General features: G+C 47.1%; 1 protein-coding gene across 1 annotated transcript in view; it reads right to left on the reverse strand.

The window, feature by feature from the left end:
• LOC135054675 (zinc finger protein 271-like) overlaps nucleotides 1–18811 on the reverse strand; it is a 132971-nt gene extending 114160 nt beyond the window's left edge. Inside the window, exon 1 of the mRNA XM_063957925.1 lies at nucleotides 18657–18811. Within this exon, the coding sequence (XP_063813995.1) occupies nucleotides 18657–18734 (78 nt within the window). The 5' untranslated portion in view covers nucleotides 18735–18811. The remainder of the gene's footprint in view (nucleotides 1–18656) is intronic.
• Between the last annotated feature and the right edge of the window lie 759 nt (nucleotides 18812–19570).

Raw genomic sequence — 19570 nt, forward strand, 5'->3', positions numbered from 1 at the left:
ATACACTCTCCACAGCAGCACCAACACTCATTTCATGTTGTCTTGCGATGCTGGGTTAACCTCTCAGGATCTGGTTCGAAATGGGTTATGTGCAAATTGTTTTAGCTTTCACCAATGCCTCTTGAATAATCCGAGGCAAGCACAGGTTGTAGTTGAACCCCCACGGGCTACTTTTGCACAGACATTATCCAGTATAGCTAAGCGGATAATGCCAGCTCCTATACCAGGGATAGGTTACCCTTTTAACCCTTACATGCAACTTTCCTCCCGGGGTTTATCACATCTAGCACGGGAATTGGCAGCCTCTCAACAAAAGCAGGCTGAAAGGCTGGTGGTATGTAAATCACGTAGACACGATACAACATCTTCACAGTCTACACATGTTTCAGATGAGGACTCCTCGGAGGATGAGGACTCATCGCACTTCGGGTCTGCATACAGAGACGAGGTGGAAGGCCTCAGATCAATCGACATACCTGAGCTAATTAGTGCTATGAAAGCCATTTTATCCTTAGAAGAGGCAGCAGAGCCTTTGTTAAAATCTAAGGCACCTGTGTTTAAACATCTCAATACAGTTAAGAGAGTTTTATTGGTCAGATCAGCTGATGGAAATTATGCAAGAGGCTTTGGTTATGCCCAGTAAGAAGTTAGAATTCCAAGGAAATGGAATTCCAATTATACTCTTCCGGCGGGGACTGTTTAAAAAAGGGAGGTGGCTCCCAAAGTAGATACGCATGTTATTAGTTTGGTGCGAAAATCTACATTACCTCTGCCTTCAACATCAATAAATAATGTCACGGATAGGAGAGACGATGGTTTTCTAAAAAAAATTTTTCCCTTGTCTTGGGCAATCATAAGACCAGCCATTGCTTCAGCCTGGATGGCGAAAGCAGTGGCTGCCTGTGCTGATGCATTGGAGGAGGATCTTTCAACGGCATCTAGAGAGCAAAAATCCCATATTGCATATATCAAACAGGCGACGACGTTTATGGAAGCGACCTTGGATATGGGTACAATTGCCTCTCAGGCATCAGCTCCAGCAGTAGCAGCTTGCAGAGCGGTTTGGCTATGTACATGGAAAGATGACTCAGAATCCAGGAAGGTTCTGGAGTCTTAGCCTTTTTTACTGGAGATATTTTTTTGGGGGTAAAGAATGAAACAGTATTTTGGAGTCAGAAGCAGACTCCAAGAAAGTGCAGTTTCCTTCCACAAACAAATTCAAGTCTAGGTTTCCAGCTTTTAGGCCCTTTCAGAATCAAGAAAAAGCAAAAAGGAAAGAGTGATGTCAAACAGTCCCAATCCAACAAGTCTGGTAAGACTAAAAAGTATTGGGCTACCAGAGGACCGGCTTCCAAATCAGAAGATAAGCCATCAGCCTGATGGTGCGGGCCTCCACCTTGGGGAACACAGGGTGGGAGGCCTACTTCTTCAGTTTGCACAGATCTAGCAGCAGTCCACCACAGATGCCTGGGTGCAAGATGTGGTATCTCACGGTTATGCATTTGCTTTCAAGAAACACCCTCATCAAAGGTTTTGTACCAGCTTGTCTTCAGTGGAAACGAAGGCCAGGGCTTTGCAAGAGGCAGTCCAGAAGTTTCATCAGTCAGGAGTGATAATTCCAGTTCCTCCTGCACAACGAGGGCAAGGTTTTTATTCCAACCTGTTTTTAGTCCAGAAGCCAAATGGGTCGTACCGGCCCATACTCAATCTCAATCTCAAAGCGCTGAACAAGTACATTTGGGTGTCTCGGTTTCATATGGAGACTTTACGTTCCATCATTTTGGCCTACCATTTGGAATCGCCACAGCTCCCAGAGTATTCACCAAAATTATGGTGGTGATGGCATCTTACCTCCAATTAGCAGAGGGTAAGGATTTTTCCATACCTCGATGACTTATTAATCCTGGCACAGTGTCAGGAATTGCTTCAATGTCATCTGCAACAAACAATAGCTTGTTTACAGAGACACGGTTGGCTCATAAATTGGGCAAAGTTGTCCCTGGTTCTGTCACAACGGATGACTCATTTGGGGCTGTGCTGGATTCATGTCTTCAGAGAGTATTTCTACCGCTGAACAAAATATCCAAAATTTAGTGAAGGATTCAGGAGCTGCTACACAGTCAAAGGGTATCCATTCATGCCGCAATACGTGCGATGGGGTTGATGGTGTCGACATTCAACATGGTGGAGTATGCTCAGTTCCATTCAAGGCCTCTGCAAAGTTTGATCCTTTCCAAATGGAATGTTTGTCACCAGACAATAAAAACGCAGACTATGGTCCTTCCTCTGGGAGTAAGGAGGTCATTAGCCAGGTGTCTACAGACATCCCATCTGGACAAAGGGAGACCCTTTTGGATATTGGATTGGGAAATTCTGACAATGGATGCCAGTCTTCAGGGCTGGGGAGCTGTGCCAGGAAGGAGTTGCTTCTAGGAGAAGGACCAATAAAATTGCCTGCCAATAAATATACTGGATCTTTGGGCCATATATACGGCAATTATTTAGGCAAAGGACATCTTTCAGGGAAAACCAGGCCAAATCTGCTCGGACTATGCAATGGCAGTACAGTACCTCAACCATCAGGGAGACCTCGCAGCTAGAATGCATTGAAGGAGGTAAGTTACACATTAAAGTGGGCAGAACTTAATTTTCCAGCCTTGTTCGCAGTGTTTATTCTGGGAGTCCTAAACTGGTAAGTGGATTTTCTCAGTCAACACACCATTCATGCAAATGAATGAGCTATACACCGAGAGGGCTTCCAAAATCTGTTAGACAAATGGGGGTTACCAGAGATGGATCTCATGGCGTCACGCCAGAACAACAAAGTTCCTGTATATGCGTCAAGAACAAAGGATCCCAACGGCGATCTTTGTGGATGCCCTGTCAGTGAGGTGGGACTTTCGTCTGGCCTATGTGTTTCCACCAATTGCCTGTTACCCAGGCTAATGCAAAAGGTAAAACAAGGAAAGGGCGCCGTGATACTAATAGCTCCGGCTACACCCTCAAAGTCCAGATCTACTGTCACAGGGTCCTTGCTATCACAAGCACCTGGATCGACTGTCTTTGACGGTGTGGCTCTTGAGACCTCTATCCTGAAGTCAAGAGAATTCTCACAACAGGTAATTCAAACAATGCTCAGAGCAAAGAAACCTTCCTCAGCTCGCATTTATCACCGAATATGGCTAGGCTATTTTCTATGGTGCAGTGACCAGAAATTTGACCTAGGGTGTACAGAGTTTCCAGAGTCTTGGCATTCCTTCAGGCAGGAATGGACAAAGGTCTAAGGTTAGCTTCCTTGAGAGTGCAAGTGTCAGCATTGACTGTATGGTTCTAAAAGAAAATTGCTAACCTACAGGATGTGCACACTTTTTCCAGGGAATGCTGTGCATTCAACCTCCTTTTGTTCCTCCTACAGTGCCTTGGGACTTAAGTTTAGTCCTAAAGGCCCTTCAAGTTGCCCCATTTGAACCACTTAAACGAGTGGATATTAAACGGTTGACAGCTTAAGTTCTCTTTCTACTGGCTATTGCCTCAGCTAGAAAAGTTTCAGATTTAGGGGCATTAATATGTCACCCTCGTTTTCTGATTTTTTTATCCAGATAAAGCGGTTCTCAGAACCAAATCTGGGTATCTTCCTAAGGTGGTGTCTAAATTCCACCTTAACAGAGAAATTGTAGTCCCGGCCTTCCAGGGGCCAGACCTTTCTGCGGGAGATGCATCATTGGACGTAGTCCGTGCCTTAAGGATCTACGTGGATCGTACCAGTGCCATCAGAAAGACAGACACTCTCTTCGTTCTCTACGGATTTCACAAGAGAGGATGGCCTGCTGATAAGTAGACACTGGCGAGGTGGCTTCGGATGACAAGTTCAGGAGCATACTCTCAAGCTGATCTTCCTGTTCCGGCTAATGTCTCTGCTCACTCTACTCGTAAGGTAGGTCCCGTTATGGGCAGCACAACATTGTGCTTCAGCAGAATAGATATGTAAGGCAGCCACATGGTCTTCCATTAACACATTCATTAGACATTATGCCTTTGATGCCTTTGCCTCTCAGGACGCTGAATTCGGGCTAAGGATTCTCCTGTCCAATCAGGAGCGTCCCCATCACTAAATTGCTTTGGGACATCCCAATGTTATCCTGCTGGAGAAATATTTGTTATGGTAAAACTTACCGTTGATAACGTTATTTCTTCTAAGTCCACAGTATCCACAGGGATCCCACCTTGACGCACCTGATTTGAGTATCCTTTTACTCACTAACCTCATCCTTCTTGTATGGTAGGGTGTGCATGTGTGTTCTTCTCGCCTGATTAGGGCTCTCTATGATACTCCTGCCTTGAGCTTTGGAAAAACAACTGATTTGCATGAGCCAGGAGGCGGGGGTATATGGACGGGCCCGTTGCATGCTGGGAGGCCGAAAGCTTTAACCGATTGGTGCAAATCAGCTGTCGCGTCATCATATCCCAATGTTATCCTGTGGATACTGTGGAGAAAATAAGATTTTACTCACCGGTAAATCTATTTCTCGTAGTCCGTAGTGGATGCTGGGAACTCCGAAAGGACCATGGGGAATAGCGGCTCCGCAGGAGACTGGGCACAACTAAAGAAAGCTTTAGGTCACCTGGTGTGCACTGGCTCCTCCCACTATGACCCTCCTCCAAGCCTCAGTTAGGACACTGTGCCCGGACGAGCTGACATAATAAGGAAGGATTTTGAATCCCGGGTAAGACTCATACCAGTCACACCAATCACACCGTATAACTCGTGATATTATACCCAGTTTACAGTATGAAAACAACTGAGCCTCTCAACAGATGGCTCAACAATAACCCTTTAGTTAACAATAACTATGTACAAGTATTGCAGACAATCCGCACTTGGGATGGGCGCCCAGCATCCACTACGGACTACGAGAAATAGATTTACCGGTGAGTAAAATCTTATTTTCTCTGACGTCCTAGTGGATGCTGGGAACTCCGAAAGGACCATGGGGATTATACCAAAGCTCCCAAACGGGCGGGAGAGTGCGGATGACTCTGCAGCACCGAATGAGAGAACTCAAGGTCCTCCTCAGCCAGGGTATCAAATTTGTAGAATTTCGCAAACGTGTTTGCCCCTGACCAAGTAGCAGCTCGGCAAAGTTGTAAAGCCGAGACCCCTCGGGCAGCCGCCCAAGATGAGCCCACCTTCCTTGTGGAATGGGCTTTCACTGATTTAGGATGCGGCAGTCCAGCCGCAGAATGCGCCTGCTGAATCGTGTTACAGATCCAGTGAGCGATAGTCTGCTTAGAAGCAGGAGCACCCAGTTTGTTGGGTGCATACAGGATAAATAGCGAGTCAGTTTTCCTGACTCTAGCCGTCCTGGAAACATAAATTTTCAAGGCCCTGACTACGTCCAGTAACTTGGACTCCTCCAAGTCCCTAGTAGCCGCAGGCACCACAATAGGTTGGTTCAAGTGAAAAGCTGATACCACCTTAGGGAGAAACTGGGGACGAGTCCTCAATTCTGCCCTATCCATATGGAAAATCAGATAAGGGCTTTTACATGACAAAGCCGCCAATTCTGACACACGCCTGGCCGAAGCCAAGGCCAATAACATGACCACTTTCCACGTGAGATATTTTAGATCCACGGTTTTAAGTGGCTCAAACCAATGTGATTTTAAGAAACTCAACACCACGTTGAGATCCCAAGGTGCCACTGGAGGCACAAACGGGGGCTGAATATGCAGCACTCCCTTCACAAATGTCTGAACTTCAGGCAGTGAAGCTAGTTCTTTCTGGAAGAAAATCGACAGAGCCGAGATCTGTACCTTAATGGAGCCTAATTTCAGGCCCATAGTCACTCCTGCTTGTAGGAAGTGCAGAAATCGACCCAGTTGAAATTCCTCTGTCGGGGCCTTTTTGGCCTCGCACCAAGCAACATATTTCCGCCATATGCGGTGATAATGCTTTGCAGTTACATCTTTCCTGCTTTCCTGGCTTTAATCAGCGTAGGAATGACTTCCTCCGGAATGCCCTTTTCCTTCAGGATCCGGCGTTCAACCGCCATGCCGTCAAACGCAGCCGCGGTAAGTCTTGGAATAGACAAGGCCCCTGCTGCAGCAGGTCCTGTCTGAGCGACAGAGGCCATGGGTCCTCTGAGATCATCTCTTGAAGTTCCGGGTACCACGCTCGTCGTGGCCAATCCGGAACCACGAGTATTGTTCTTACTCCTCGTTTTTTTATTATTCTCAATACCTTTGTTATGAGAGGCAGAGGAGGGAACACATAAACTGACTGGTACACCCACGGTGTCACTAGAGCGTCCACAGCTATCGCCTGAGGGTCCCTTGACCTGGCGCAATATCTTTCTAGCTTTTTGTTGAGGCGGTATGCCATCATGTCCACCTGTGGTTTTTCCCAACGGTTTACCAGCATCTGGAAGACTTCTGGATGAAGTCCCCACTCTCCCGGGTGGAGGTCGTGCCTGCTGAGAAAGTCTGCTTCCCAGTTGTCCACTCCCGGAATGAACACTGCTGACAGTGCTAGTACATGATTTTCCGCCCAACGGAGAATCCTTGTGGCTTCTGCCATTGCCATCCTGCTTCTTGTGCCGCCCTGTCGATTTACATGGGCGACTGCCGTGATGTTGTCTGATTGGATCAGTACCGGCTGGTGTAGAAGCAGGGATTTTGCCTGACTTAGGGCATTGTAAATGGCCCTTAGTTCCAGAATATTTATGTGTAGGGAAGTCTCCTGACTCGACCATAGTCCTTGGAAGTTTCTTCCCTGTGTGACTGCCCCCCAGCCTCGAAGGCTGGCATCCGTGGTCACCAGGACCCAGTCCTGTATACCGAATCTGCGGCCCTCTAGAAGATGAGCCGTCTGCAGCCACCACAGCAGAGACACCCTGGTTCTTGGAGACAGGGTTATTAAGCGATGCATCTGGAGATGCGATCCGGACCATTGGTCCAGCAGGTCCCACTGAAAGATTCTGGCATGGAACCTGCCGTAAGGAATTGCTTCGTAAGAAGCTACCATCTTTCCCAGGACCCGCGTGCAGTGATGCACCGATACCTGTTTTGGTTTCAGGAGGTCTCTGACTAGAGATGACAGCTCCTTGGCTTTCTCCTCCGGGAGAAACACTTTTTTCTGGACTGTATCCAGAATCATACCCAGGAACAGTAGACGTGTCGTCGGAACCAGCTGTGATTTTGGAATATTCAGAATCCAACCGTGCTGGTGCAGCACCTCCTGAGATAGTGCTACTCCTACCAACAACTGTTCCTTGGACCTCGCTTTTATTAGGAGATCGTCCAAGTACGGGATAATTAAAACTCCCTTTTTTCGAAGGAGTATCATCATTTCCGCCATTACCTTGGTAAACACCCTTGGTGCCGTGGACAGTCCAAATGGCAACGTCTGGAATTGGTAATGGCAATCTTGTACCACAAATCTGAGGTACTCCTGGTGAGGATGGTAAATGGGGACATGCAGGTAAGCATCCTTGATGTCCAGGGATACCATGTAATCCCCCTCCTCCAGACTTGCAATAACCGCCCTGAGCGATTCCATCTTGAACTTGAATTTTTTTATGTATGTGTTCAAGGATTTCAAATTTAAAATGGGTCTCACCGAACCGTCCGGTTTCGGTACCACAAATAGTGTGGAATAGTAACCCCGGCCTTGTTGAAGTAGGGGCACCTTGATTATCACCTGCTGGGAATACAGCTTGTGAATTGCCGCTAGCACCGCCTCCCTGTCTGAGGGAGCAATCGGCAAGGCAGACTTTAGGAACCGATGGGGTGGAGACGCCTCGAATTCCAGTTTGTACCCCCTGAGATACTATTTGAAGGATCCAGGGATCCACCTGTGAGCGAGCCCACTGATCGCTGAAATTTTTGAGGCGGCCCCCCACCGTACCTGGCTCCGCCTGTGGTGCCCCACCGTCATGCGGCGGACTTGGAAGAAGAAGCGGGGGAGGACTTTTGCTCCTGGGAACCTGCTGTTTGCTGCAGCCTTTTTCCCCTACCTCTGCCTCTGGACAGAAAAGACCCGCCTTTTCCACGCCTGTTTTTCTGGGTCCGAAAGGACTGAACCTGATAAAACGGCGCCTTCTTAGGCTGTGAGGGAACATGGGGTAAAAATGCTGACTTCCCAGATGTTGCTGTGGAAACTAGGTCCGAGAGACCATCCCCAAATAACTCCTCACCCTTATAAGGCAAAACTTCCATGTGCCTTTTTGAATCTGCATCCCCTGTCCACTGGCGAGTCCATAAGCCTCTCCTAGCAGAAATGGACAATGCACTTATTTTAGATGCCAGCCGGCAGATTTCCCTCTGTGCATCTCTCATGTATAAGACTGAGTCTTTTATATGCTCTATGGTTAGCAGAACAGTGTCTCTTAGAGATGAGCGGGTTCGGTTTCTCTGAATCCGAACCCGCCAGAACTTCATGTTTTTTTTCACGGGTCCGAGCGACTCGGATCTTCCCGCCTTGCTCGGTTAACCCGAGCACGCCCGAACGTCATCATGACGCTGTCGGATTCTCGCGAGGCTCGGATTCTATCGCGAGACTCGGATTCTATATAAGGAGCCGCGCGTCGCCGCCATTTTCACACGTGCATTGAGATTGATAGGGAGAGGACGTGGCTGGCGTCCTCTCCGTTTAGACACTTGATTTACTAATTTTGGGGAGCATTAGGAGTACTCAGTAGTGTACAGTGCAGAGTTTTGCTGATAGTGACCAGTGACCACCACTTTTATTTATAATCCGTTCTCTGCCTGAAAAAAGCGATACACAGCACACAGTGACTCAGTCACATACCATATCTGTGTGCACTGCTCAGGCTCAGGCCAGTGTGCTGCATCATCTATTATCTATATATAATATTATATATCTGTCTGACTGCTCAGCTCACACAGCTTATAATTGTGGGGGAGACTGGGGAGCACTACTGCAGTGCCAGTTATAGGTTATAGCAGGAGCCAGGAGTACATAATATATTATATAGTGAGTGACCACCAGACACACAGTGCAGTTTATTTAATATATCCGTTCTCTGCCTGAAAAAAGCGATACACACAGTGACTCAGTCAGTCACATACCATATCTGTGTGCACTGCTCAGGCTCAGGCCAGTGTGCTGCATCATCTATATATATTATATATCTGTCTGACTGCTCAGCTCACACAGCTTATAATTGTGGGGGAGACTGGGGAGCACTACTGCAGTGCCAGTTATAGGTTATAGCAGGAGCCAGGAGTACATAATATATTATATAGTGAGTGACCACCAGACACACAGTGCAGTTTATTTAATATATCCGTTCTCTGCCTGAAAAAAGCGATACACACAGTGACTCAGTCAGTCACATACCATATCTGTGTGCACTGCTCAGGCTCAGGCCAGTGTGCTGCATCATCTATATATATTATATATCTGTCTGACTGCTCAGCTCACACAGCTTATAATTGTGGGGGAGACTGGGGAGCACTACTGCAGTGCCAGTTATAGGTTATAGCAGGAGCCAGGAGTACATAATATTATATTAAAATTAAACAGTGCACACTTTTGCTGCAGGAGTGCCACTGCCAGTGTGACTAGTGACCAGTGACCTGACCACCAGTATATAATATTAGTAGTATACTATCTCTTTATCAACCAGTCTATATTAGCAGCAGACACAGTACAGTGCGGTAGTTCACGGCTGTGGCTACCTCTGTGTCGGCACTCGGCAGCCCGTCCATAATTGTATATACCACCTAACCGTGTTTTTTTTTTCTTTCTTTATACATACATACTAGTTACGAGTATACTATCTCTTTATCAACCAGTCTATATATTAGCAGCAGACACAGTACAGTGCGGTAGTTCACGGCTGTGGCTACCTCTGTGTCGGCACTCGGCAGCCCGTCCATAATTGTATATACCACCTAACCGTGGTTTTTTTTTCTTTCTTTATACATACATACTAGTTACGAGTATACTATCTCTTTATCAACCAGTCTATATATTAGCAGCAGACACAGTACAGTGCGGTAGTTCACGGCTGTGGCTACCTCTGTGTCGGCACTCGGCAGCCCGTCCATAATTGTATATACCACCTAACCGTGGTTTTTTTTTCTTTCTTTATACATACATACTAGTTACGAGTATACTATCTCTTTATCAACCAGTCTATATATTAGCAGCAGACACAGTACAGTGCGGTAGTTCACGGCTGTGGCTACCTCTGTGTCGGCACTCGGCAGCCCGTCCATAATTGTATATACCACCTAACCGTGGTTTTTTTTTCTTTCTTTATACATACATACTAGTTACGAGTATACTATCTCTTTATCAACCAGTCTATATATTAGCAGCAGACACAGTACAGTGCGGTAGTTCACGGCTGTGGCTACCTCTGTGTCGGCACTCGGCAGCCCGTCCATAATTGTATATACCACCTAACCGTGGTTTTTTTTTCTTTCTTTATACATACATACTAGTTACGAGTATACTATCTCTTTATCAACCAGTCTATATATTAGCAGCAGACACAGTACAGTGCGGTAGTTCACGGCTGTGGCTACCTCTGTGTCGGCACTCGGCAGCCCGTCCATAATTGTATATACCACCTAACCGTGGTTTTTTTTTCTTTCTTTATACATACATACTAGTTACGAGTATACTATCTCTTTATCAACCAGTCTATATATTAGCAGCAGACACAGTACAGTGCGGTAGTTCACGGCTGTGGCTACCTCTGTGTCGGCACTCGGCAGCCCCGTCCATAATTGTATATACCACCTAACCGTGTTTTTTTTTTCTTTCTTTATACATACATACTAGTTACGAGTATACTATCTCTTTATCAACCAGTCTATATATTAGCAGCAGACACAGTACAGTGCGGTAGTTCACGGCTGTGGCTACCTCTGTGTCGGCACTCGGCAGCCCGTCCATAATTGTATATACCACCTAACCGTGGTTTTTTTTTCTTTCTTTATACATACATACTAGTTACGAGTATACTATCTCTTTATCAACCAGTCTATATATTAGCAGCAGACACAGTACAGTGCGGTAGTTCACGGCTGTGGCTACCTCTGTGTCGGCACTCGGCAGCCCGTCCATAATTGTATATACCACCTAACCGTGGTTTTTTCTTTTTTCTTTATACATACATACTAGTTACGAGTATACTATCTCTTTATCAACCAGTCTATATATTAGCAGCAGACACAGTACAGTGCGGTAGTTCACGGCTGTGGCTACCTCTGTGTCGGCACTCGGCAGCCCGTCCATAATTGTATATACCACCTAACCGTGGTTTTTTTTTCTTTCTTTATACATACATACTAGTTACGAGTATACTATCTCTTTATCAACCAGTCTATATATTAGCAGCAGGCACAGTACAGTGCGGTAGTTCACGGCTGTGGCTACCTCTGTGTTGGCACTCGGCAGCCCGTCCATAATTGTATATACCACCTAACCGTGGTTTTTTTTTCTTTCTTTATACATACATACTAGTTACGAGTATACTATCTCTTTATCAACCAGTCTATATATTAGCAGCAGACACAGTACAGTGCGGTAGTTCACGGCTGTGGCTACCTCTGTGTCGGCACTCGGCAGCCCGTCCATAATTGTATATACCACCTAACCGTGGTTTTTTTTTCTTTCTTTATACATACATACTAGTTACGAGTATACTATCTCTTTATCAACCAGTCTATATATTAGCAGCAGACACAGTACAGTGCGGTAGTTCACGGCTGTGGCTACCTCTGTGTCGGCACTCGGCAGCCCGTCCATAATTGTATACTAGTATCCAATCCATCCATCTCCATTGTTTACCTGAGGTGCCTTTTAGTTGTGCCTATTAAAATATGGAGAACAAAAATGTTGAGGTTCCAAAATTAGGGAAAGATCAAGATCCACTTCCACCTCGTGCTGAAGCTGCTGCCACTAGTCATGGCCGAGACGATGAAATGCCAGCAACGTCGTCTGCCAAGGCCGATGCCCAATGGCATAGTACAGAGCATGTCAAAACCAAAACACCAAATATCAGTAAAAAAAGGACTCCAAAACCTAAAATAAAATTGTCGGAGGAGAAGCGTAAACTTGCCAATATGCCATTTACCACACGGAGTGGCAAGGAACGGCTGAGGCCCTGGCCTATGTTCATGGCTAGTGGTTCAGCTTCACATGAGGATGGAAGCACTCAGCCTCTCGCTAGAAAACTGAAAAGACTCAAGCTGGCAAAAGCACCGCAAAGAACTGTGCGTTCTTTGAAATCCCAAATCCACAAGGAGAGTCCAATTGTGTCGGTTGCGATGCCTGACCTTCCCAACACTGGACGTGAAGAGCATGCGCCTTCCACCATTTGCACGCCCCCTGCAAGTGCTGGAAGGAGCACCCGCAGTCCAGTTCCTGATAGTCAGATTGAAGATGTCAGTGTTGAAGTACACCAGGATGAGGAGGATATGGGTGTTGCTGGCGCTGGGGAGGAAATTGACCAGGAGGATTCTGATGGTGAGGTGGTTTGTTTAAGTCAGGCACCCGGGGAGACACCTGTTGTCCGTGGGAGGAATATGGCCGTTGACATGCCAGGTGAAAATACCAAAAAAATCAGCTCTTCGGTGTGGAGGTATTTCACCAGAAATGCGGACAACAGGTGTCAAGCCGTGTGTTCCCTTTGTCAAGCTGTAATAAGTAGGGGTAAGGACGTTAACCACCTCGGAACATCCTCCCTTATACGTCACCTGCAGCGCATTCATAATAAGTCAGTGACAAGTTCAAAAACTTTGGGTGACAGCGGAAGCAGTCCACTGACCAGTAAATCCCTTCCTCTTGTAACCAAGCTCACGCAAACCACCCCACCAACTCCCTCAGTGTCAATTTCCTCCTTCCCCAGGAATGCCAATAGTCCTGCAGGCCATGTCACTGGCAAGTCTGACGAGTCCTCTCCTGCCTGGGATTCCTCCGATGCATCCTTGCGTGTAACGCCTACTGCTGCTGGCGCTGCTGTTGTTGCCGCTGGGAGTCGATGGTCATCCCAGAGGGGAAGTCGTAAGCCCACTTGTACTACTTCCAGTAAGCAATTGACTGTTCAACAGTCCTTTGCGAGGAAGATGAAATATCACAGCAGTCATCCTACTGCAAAGCGGATAACTGAGTCCTTGACAACTATGTTGGTGTTAGACGTGCGTCCGGTATCCGCCGTTAGTTCACAGGGAACTAGACAATTTATTGAGGCAGTGTGCCCCCGTTACCAAATACCATCTAGGTTCCACTTCTCTAGGCAGGCGATACCGAGAATGTACACGGACGTCAGAAAAAGACTCACCAGTCTCCTAAAAAATGCAGTTGTACCCAATGTCCACTTAACCACGGACATGTGGACAAGTGGAGCAGGGCAGGGTCAGGACTATATGACTGTGACAGCCCACTGGGTAGATGTATGGACTCCCGCCGCAAGAACAGCAGCGGCGGCACCAGTAGCAGCATCTCGCAAACGCCAACTCTTTCCTAGGCAGGCTACGCTTTGTATCACCGCTTTCCAGAATACACACACAGCTGAAAACCTCTTACGGCAACTGAGGAAGATCATCGCGGAATGGCTTACCCCAATTGGACTCTCCTGTGGATTTGTGGCATCGGACAACGCCAGCAATATTGTGTGTGCATTAAATATGGGCAAATTCCAGCACGTCCCATGTTTTGCACATACCTTGAATTTGGTGGTGCAGAATTTTTTAAAAAACGACAGGGGCGTGCAAGAGATGCTGTCGGTGGCCAGAAAAATTGCGGGACACTTTCGGCGTACAGGCACCACGTACAGAAGACTGGAGCACCACCAAAAACTACTGAACCTGCCCTGCCATCATCTGAAGCAAGAAGTGGTAACGAGGTGGAATTCAACCCTCTATATGCTTCAGAGGTTGGAGGAGCAGCAAAAGGCCATTCAAGCCTATACAATTGAGCACGATATAGGAGATGGAATGCACCTGTCTCAAGTGCAGTGGAGAATGATTTCAACGTTGTGCAAGGTTCTGATGCCCTTTGAACTTGCCACACGTGAAGTCAGTTCAGACACTGCCAGCCTGAGTCAGGTCATTCCCCTCATCAGGCTTTTGCAGAAGAAGCTGGAGGCATTGAAGAAGGAGCTAAAAGGGAGCGATTCCGCTAGGCATGTGGGACTTGTGGATGCAGCCCTTAATTCGCTTAACAAGGATTCACGGGTGGTCAATCTGTTGAAATCAGAGCACTACATTTTGGCCACCGTGCTCGATCCTAGATTTAAAGCCTACCTTGGATCTCTCTTTCCGGCAGACACAGGTCTGCTGGGGTTGAAAGACCTGCTGGTGACAAAATTGTCAAGTCAAGCGGAACGCGACCTGTCAACATCTCCTCCTTCACATTCTCCCGCAACTGGGGGTGCGAGGAAAAGGCTCAGAATTCCGAGCCCACCCGCTGGCGGTGATGGAGGGCAGTCTGGAGCGACTGCTGATGCTGACATCTGGTCCGGACTGAAGGACCTGACAACGATTACGGACATGTCGTCTACTGTCACTGCATATGATTCTCTCAACATTGATAGAATGGTGGAGGATTATATGAGTGACCGCATCCAAGTAGGCACGTCACACAGTCCGTACTTATACTGGCAGGAAAAAGAGGCAATTTGGAGGCCCTTGCACAAACTGGCTTTATTCTACCTAAGTTGCCCTCCCACAAGTGTGTACTCCGAAAGAGTGTTTAGTGCCGCCGCTCACCTTGTCAGCAATCGGCGTACGAGGTTACATCCAGAAAATGTGGAGAAGATGATGTTCATTAAAATGAATTATAATCAATTCCTCCGCGGAGACATTGACCAGCAGCAATTGCCTCCACAAAGTACACAGGGAGCTGAGATGGTGGATTCCAGTGGGGACGAATTGATAATCTGTGAGGAGGGGGATGTACACGGTGATATATCGGAGGGTGAAGATGAGGTGGACATCTTGCCTCTGTAGAGCCAGTTTGTGCAAGGAGAGATTAATTGCTTCTTTTTTGGGGGGGGTCCAAACCAACCCGTCATATCAGTCACAGTCGTGTGGCAGACCCTGTCACTGAAATGATGGGTTGGTTAAAGTGTGCATGTCCTGTTTTGTTTATACAACATAAGGGTGGGTGGGAGGGCCCAAGGACAATTCCATCTTGCACCTCTTTTTTCTTTTCTTTTTCTTTGCATCATGTGCTGATTGGGGAGGTTTTTTTTGGAAGGGACATCCTGCGTGACACTGCAGTGCCACTCCTAGATGGGCCCGGTGTTTGTGTCGGCCACTAGGGTCGCTAATCTTACTCACAGTCAGCTACCTCATTGCGCCTCTTTTTTTCTTTGCGTCATGTGCTGTTTGGGGAGGGTTTTTTGGAAGGGACATCCTGCGTGACACTGCAGTGCCACTCCTAGATGGGCCCGGTGTTTGTGTCGGCCACTAGGGTCGCTAATCTTACTCACACAGCTACCTCATTGCGCCTCTTTTTTTCTTTGCGTCATGTGCTGTTTGGGGAGGGTTTTTTGGAAGGGACATCCTGCGTGACACTGCAGTGCCACTCCTAGATGGGCCCGGTGTTTGTGTCGGCCACTAGGGTCGCTAATCTTACTCACACAGCTACCTCATTGCGCCTCTTTTTTTCTTTGCGTCATGTGCTGTTTGGGGAGGGTTTTTTGGAAGGGCCATCCTGCGTGACACTGCAGTACCACTCCTAGATGGGCCCGGTGTTTGTGTCGGCCACTAGGGTCGCTAATCTTACTCACACAGCTACCTCATTGCGCCTCTTTTTTTCTTTGCGTCATGTGCTGTTTGGGGAGGGTTTTTTGGAAGGGCCATCCTGCGTGACACTGCAGTGCCACTCCTAGATGGGCCCGGTGTTTTTGTCGGCCACTAGGGTCGCTAATCTTACTCACACAGCTACCTCATTGCGCCTCTTTTTTTCTTTGCGTCATGTGCTGTTTGGGGAGGGTTTTTTGGAAGGGACATCCTGCGTGACACTGCAGCGCCACTCCTAGATGGGCCCGGTGTTTGTGTCGGCCACTAGGGTCGCTTATCTTACTCACACAGCGACCTCGGTGCAAATTTTAGGACTAAAAATAATATTGTGAGGTGTGAGGTATTCAGAATAGACTGAAAATGAGTGTAAATTATGGTTTTTGAGGTTAATAATACTTTGGGATCAAAATGACCCCCAAATTCTATGATTTAAGCTGTTTTTTAGTGTTTTTTGAAAAAAACACCCGAATCCAAAACACACCCGAATCCGACAAAAAAAATTCGGTGAGGTTTTGCCAAAACGCGTTCGAACCCAAAACACGGCCGCGGAACCGAACCCAAAACCAAAACACAAAACCCGAAAAATTTCAGGCGCTCATCTCTAGTGTCTCTGTCTAGTGTGTCAATATTTTCAGACAGGGAATCTGACCACGCAGCGGCAGCACTGCACATCCATGCTGACGCAATAGCTGGTCTGAGTATAATGCCTGAGTGTGTATATACAGACTTCAGGATCGCCTCCTGCTTTCTATCAGCAGGTTCCTTGAGGGCGGCCGTATCCGGAGACGGTAGTGCCACCTTTTTAGACAAACGTGTGAGCGCTTTATCCACCCTAGGGGGTGTTTCCCAACGTGACCTATCCTCTGGCGGGAAAGGGAACGCCATTAGTAACTTCTTAGGAATTACCAATTTTTTATCAGGGAAAGCCCACGCTTCTTCACACACTTCATTTAATTCTTCAGATGGGGGAAAAACTACGGGTAGTTTTTTCTCCCCAAACATAATACCCTTTTTAGTGGTACCTGGATTTATATCAGAAATGTGTAACACCTCTTTCATTGCCTCAATCATGCAGTGAATGGCCTTAGTGGGCATTAAACTAGACTCATCGTCGTCGACACTGGTGTCAGTATCCGTGTCGACATCCGCGTCTGCCATCTGCGGTAGTGGGCGTTTTAGAGCCCCTGATGACCTTTGAGACGCCTGGACAGGCACGAGCTGAGAAGCCGGCTGTCCCGCATTTGGCATGTCGTCAAATTTTTTGTGTAAAGAGTCTATACGTGCACTCAATTCTTTCCATAAAACCATCCACTCAGGTGTCTGCCCCGCAGGGGGTGACATCCCTTCTATAGGCATCTGCTCCGCCTCCACATCATTATCCTCATCAAACATGTCGACACAGCCGTACCGACACACCGCACACACACAGGGAATGCTCTAACAGAGGACAGGACCCCACAAAAGCCCTTTGGGGAGACAGAGTGAGAGTATGCCAGTACACACCAGAGCGCTATATAATGCAGGGACTAACTGAATTATGTTCCCTATAGCTGCTTTTATCTATATATATATATACTGCGCCTAAATTTAGTGCCCCCCCTCTCTTTTTTACCCTGTTCTGTAGTGTAGACTGCAGGGGAGAGCCAGGGAGCTTCCTTCCAGCGGAGCTGTGAGGGAGAAAATGGCGCCAGTGTGCTGAAGGAGATAGCTCCGCCCCTTTTCCGCGGACTATTCTCCCGCTTTTTTCTGGATTCTGGCAGGGGTATTTACCACATATATAGCCTCTGGGGCTATATATTGTGGTATTTTTGCCAGCCAAGGTGTTTTTATTGCTGCTCAGGGCGCCCCCCCCAAGCGCCCTGCACCCTCAGTGACCGGAGTGTGAAGTGTGTATGAGGAGCAATGGCGCACAGCTGCAGTGCTGTGCGCTACCTTGGTGAAGACTGATGTCTTCTGCCGCCGCTTTTCCGGACCTCTTCTTGCTTCTGGCTCTGTAAGGGGGACGGCGGCGCGGCTCCGGGACCGAACACCAAGGCTGGGCCTGCGGTCGATCCCTCTGGAGCTAATGGTGTCCAGTAGCCTAAGAAGCCCAAGCTGGCTGCAAGCAGGCAGGTTCGCTTCTTCTCCCCTTAGTCCCTCGCTGCAGTGAGCCTGTTGCCAGCAGGTCTCACTGAAAATAAAAAACCTAATTCTATACTTTCTTTCTAGAAGCTCAGGAGAGCCCCTAGTGTGCATCCAACCTCGGCCGGGCACAAAAATCTAACTGAGGCTTGGAGGAGGGTCATAGTGGGAGGAGCCAGTGCACACCAGGTGACCTAAAGCTTTCTTTAGTTGTGCCCAGTCTCCTGCGGAGCCGCTATTCCCCATGGTCCTTTCGGAGTTCCCAGCATCCACTAGGACGTCAGAGAAATAACGTTATCAACAGTAGGTTTTACCATATCGAATATATTGACAAAAGCGATGGCTCTATGACACTCCCAGATCCCCTCACCTCCCCAGTCATGTCCAATTATTACTACTATAGATATAAGTGATGTCATGGTGACACTCCTGGATCCCCTCACCTCCCCAGTCATGTACCTGTATTATTACCATATTATTACCATTGACATAAATGATGTCACTGTGGCGCTCTCAGATCCCCTCACCTCCCCAGTCACGTCCCTGCGTTATTACTATAGATATAAGTGATGTTATTGTGATACTCCCAGATCCCCTCACCACCCCAGTCATGTCCCTGTACTATTACTATAGATATAAGTGATGTCACTGTGACACTCCCAGATCCCCTCACCTACCCAGTCATGTCCCTGTATTATTATTACTATAGATATAAGTGATATCACCGTGGCGCTTTCAGGTCCCCTCACCTCCCCAGTCAACACGTAGATGATCTGCAGGGTGAGATTTAGTATCCTCTCGGTCATGTGACTCCGGTCCTTGTCCATACTCAGTAATTTATACAGGACGCGTTTCACAAACACGTGATGACTAAAAAAAGACTCTGTGGATTCACACTGCGTATTTATCTAAGAATAAATAGAATCATTAATAAAAATTTTAAATAACATCACATTGTACACATTCAATTATTTATTAATACGGCTTCAAGTAAACATCAACAACACTTTCCTTAGGGTTCTTCAGGGTAACCGTCCTTTTCCGTCTTAGGAAATGGAGATATCAACATACAGTATGGAAGAAAACAGAAGCACAATAATATCTTTGTGTAACACGGTTATTCTTTGTTCTAAATTGTATTACATAAAGATCTTGTGTTCCTCTTTTGTTCCATATGCTGATATCTCCATTTGACAGAAAAGGAGGGTTACCATAAATAAAGGGAAGTGTTGAACTGTTTTAATGTTTGATTTGTGGGGCAAAGGTGTGATCTCCCTTTTCTTTTGTTGCACTAAAGCTGCTAAAGTCTGCGCAATATAAATATACCTCTTATTTTACATATTAAAATAACTGACCATTTTTATTAGATGGAACCAAAGCCTGAATATTAATCAGCTGACATTCGGATATAAAATCAGGATTTTGGTACTTTCTCCGATTCCACAGGGGCCACTGGAGCGCAGTTACAATGGGGAAATAGGCAGTAATTGGGAGCTGGCATTTTAAAATCCCAACATTGTGGCTAGCTCCTCCCCTACTATCTCCCCTCCAAGCCAGTCTACGTAAAACTGTGCCCGAGGAGAGCTGGAATAAACAAACCTTAAGGTAGAGGAGGTTAATGAAGCCCAGTAAACCAGGATAACACAAACCAAACCTGGAACAG

This window comes from Pseudophryne corroboree, chromosome 3, assembly GCF_028390025.1.
Source record: "Pseudophryne corroboree isolate aPseCor3 chromosome 3, aPseCor3.hap2, whole genome shotgun sequence".
NCBI classification, from domain to species: Eukaryota; Metazoa; Chordata; class Amphibia; order Anura; family Myobatrachidae; genus Pseudophryne; species Pseudophryne corroboree.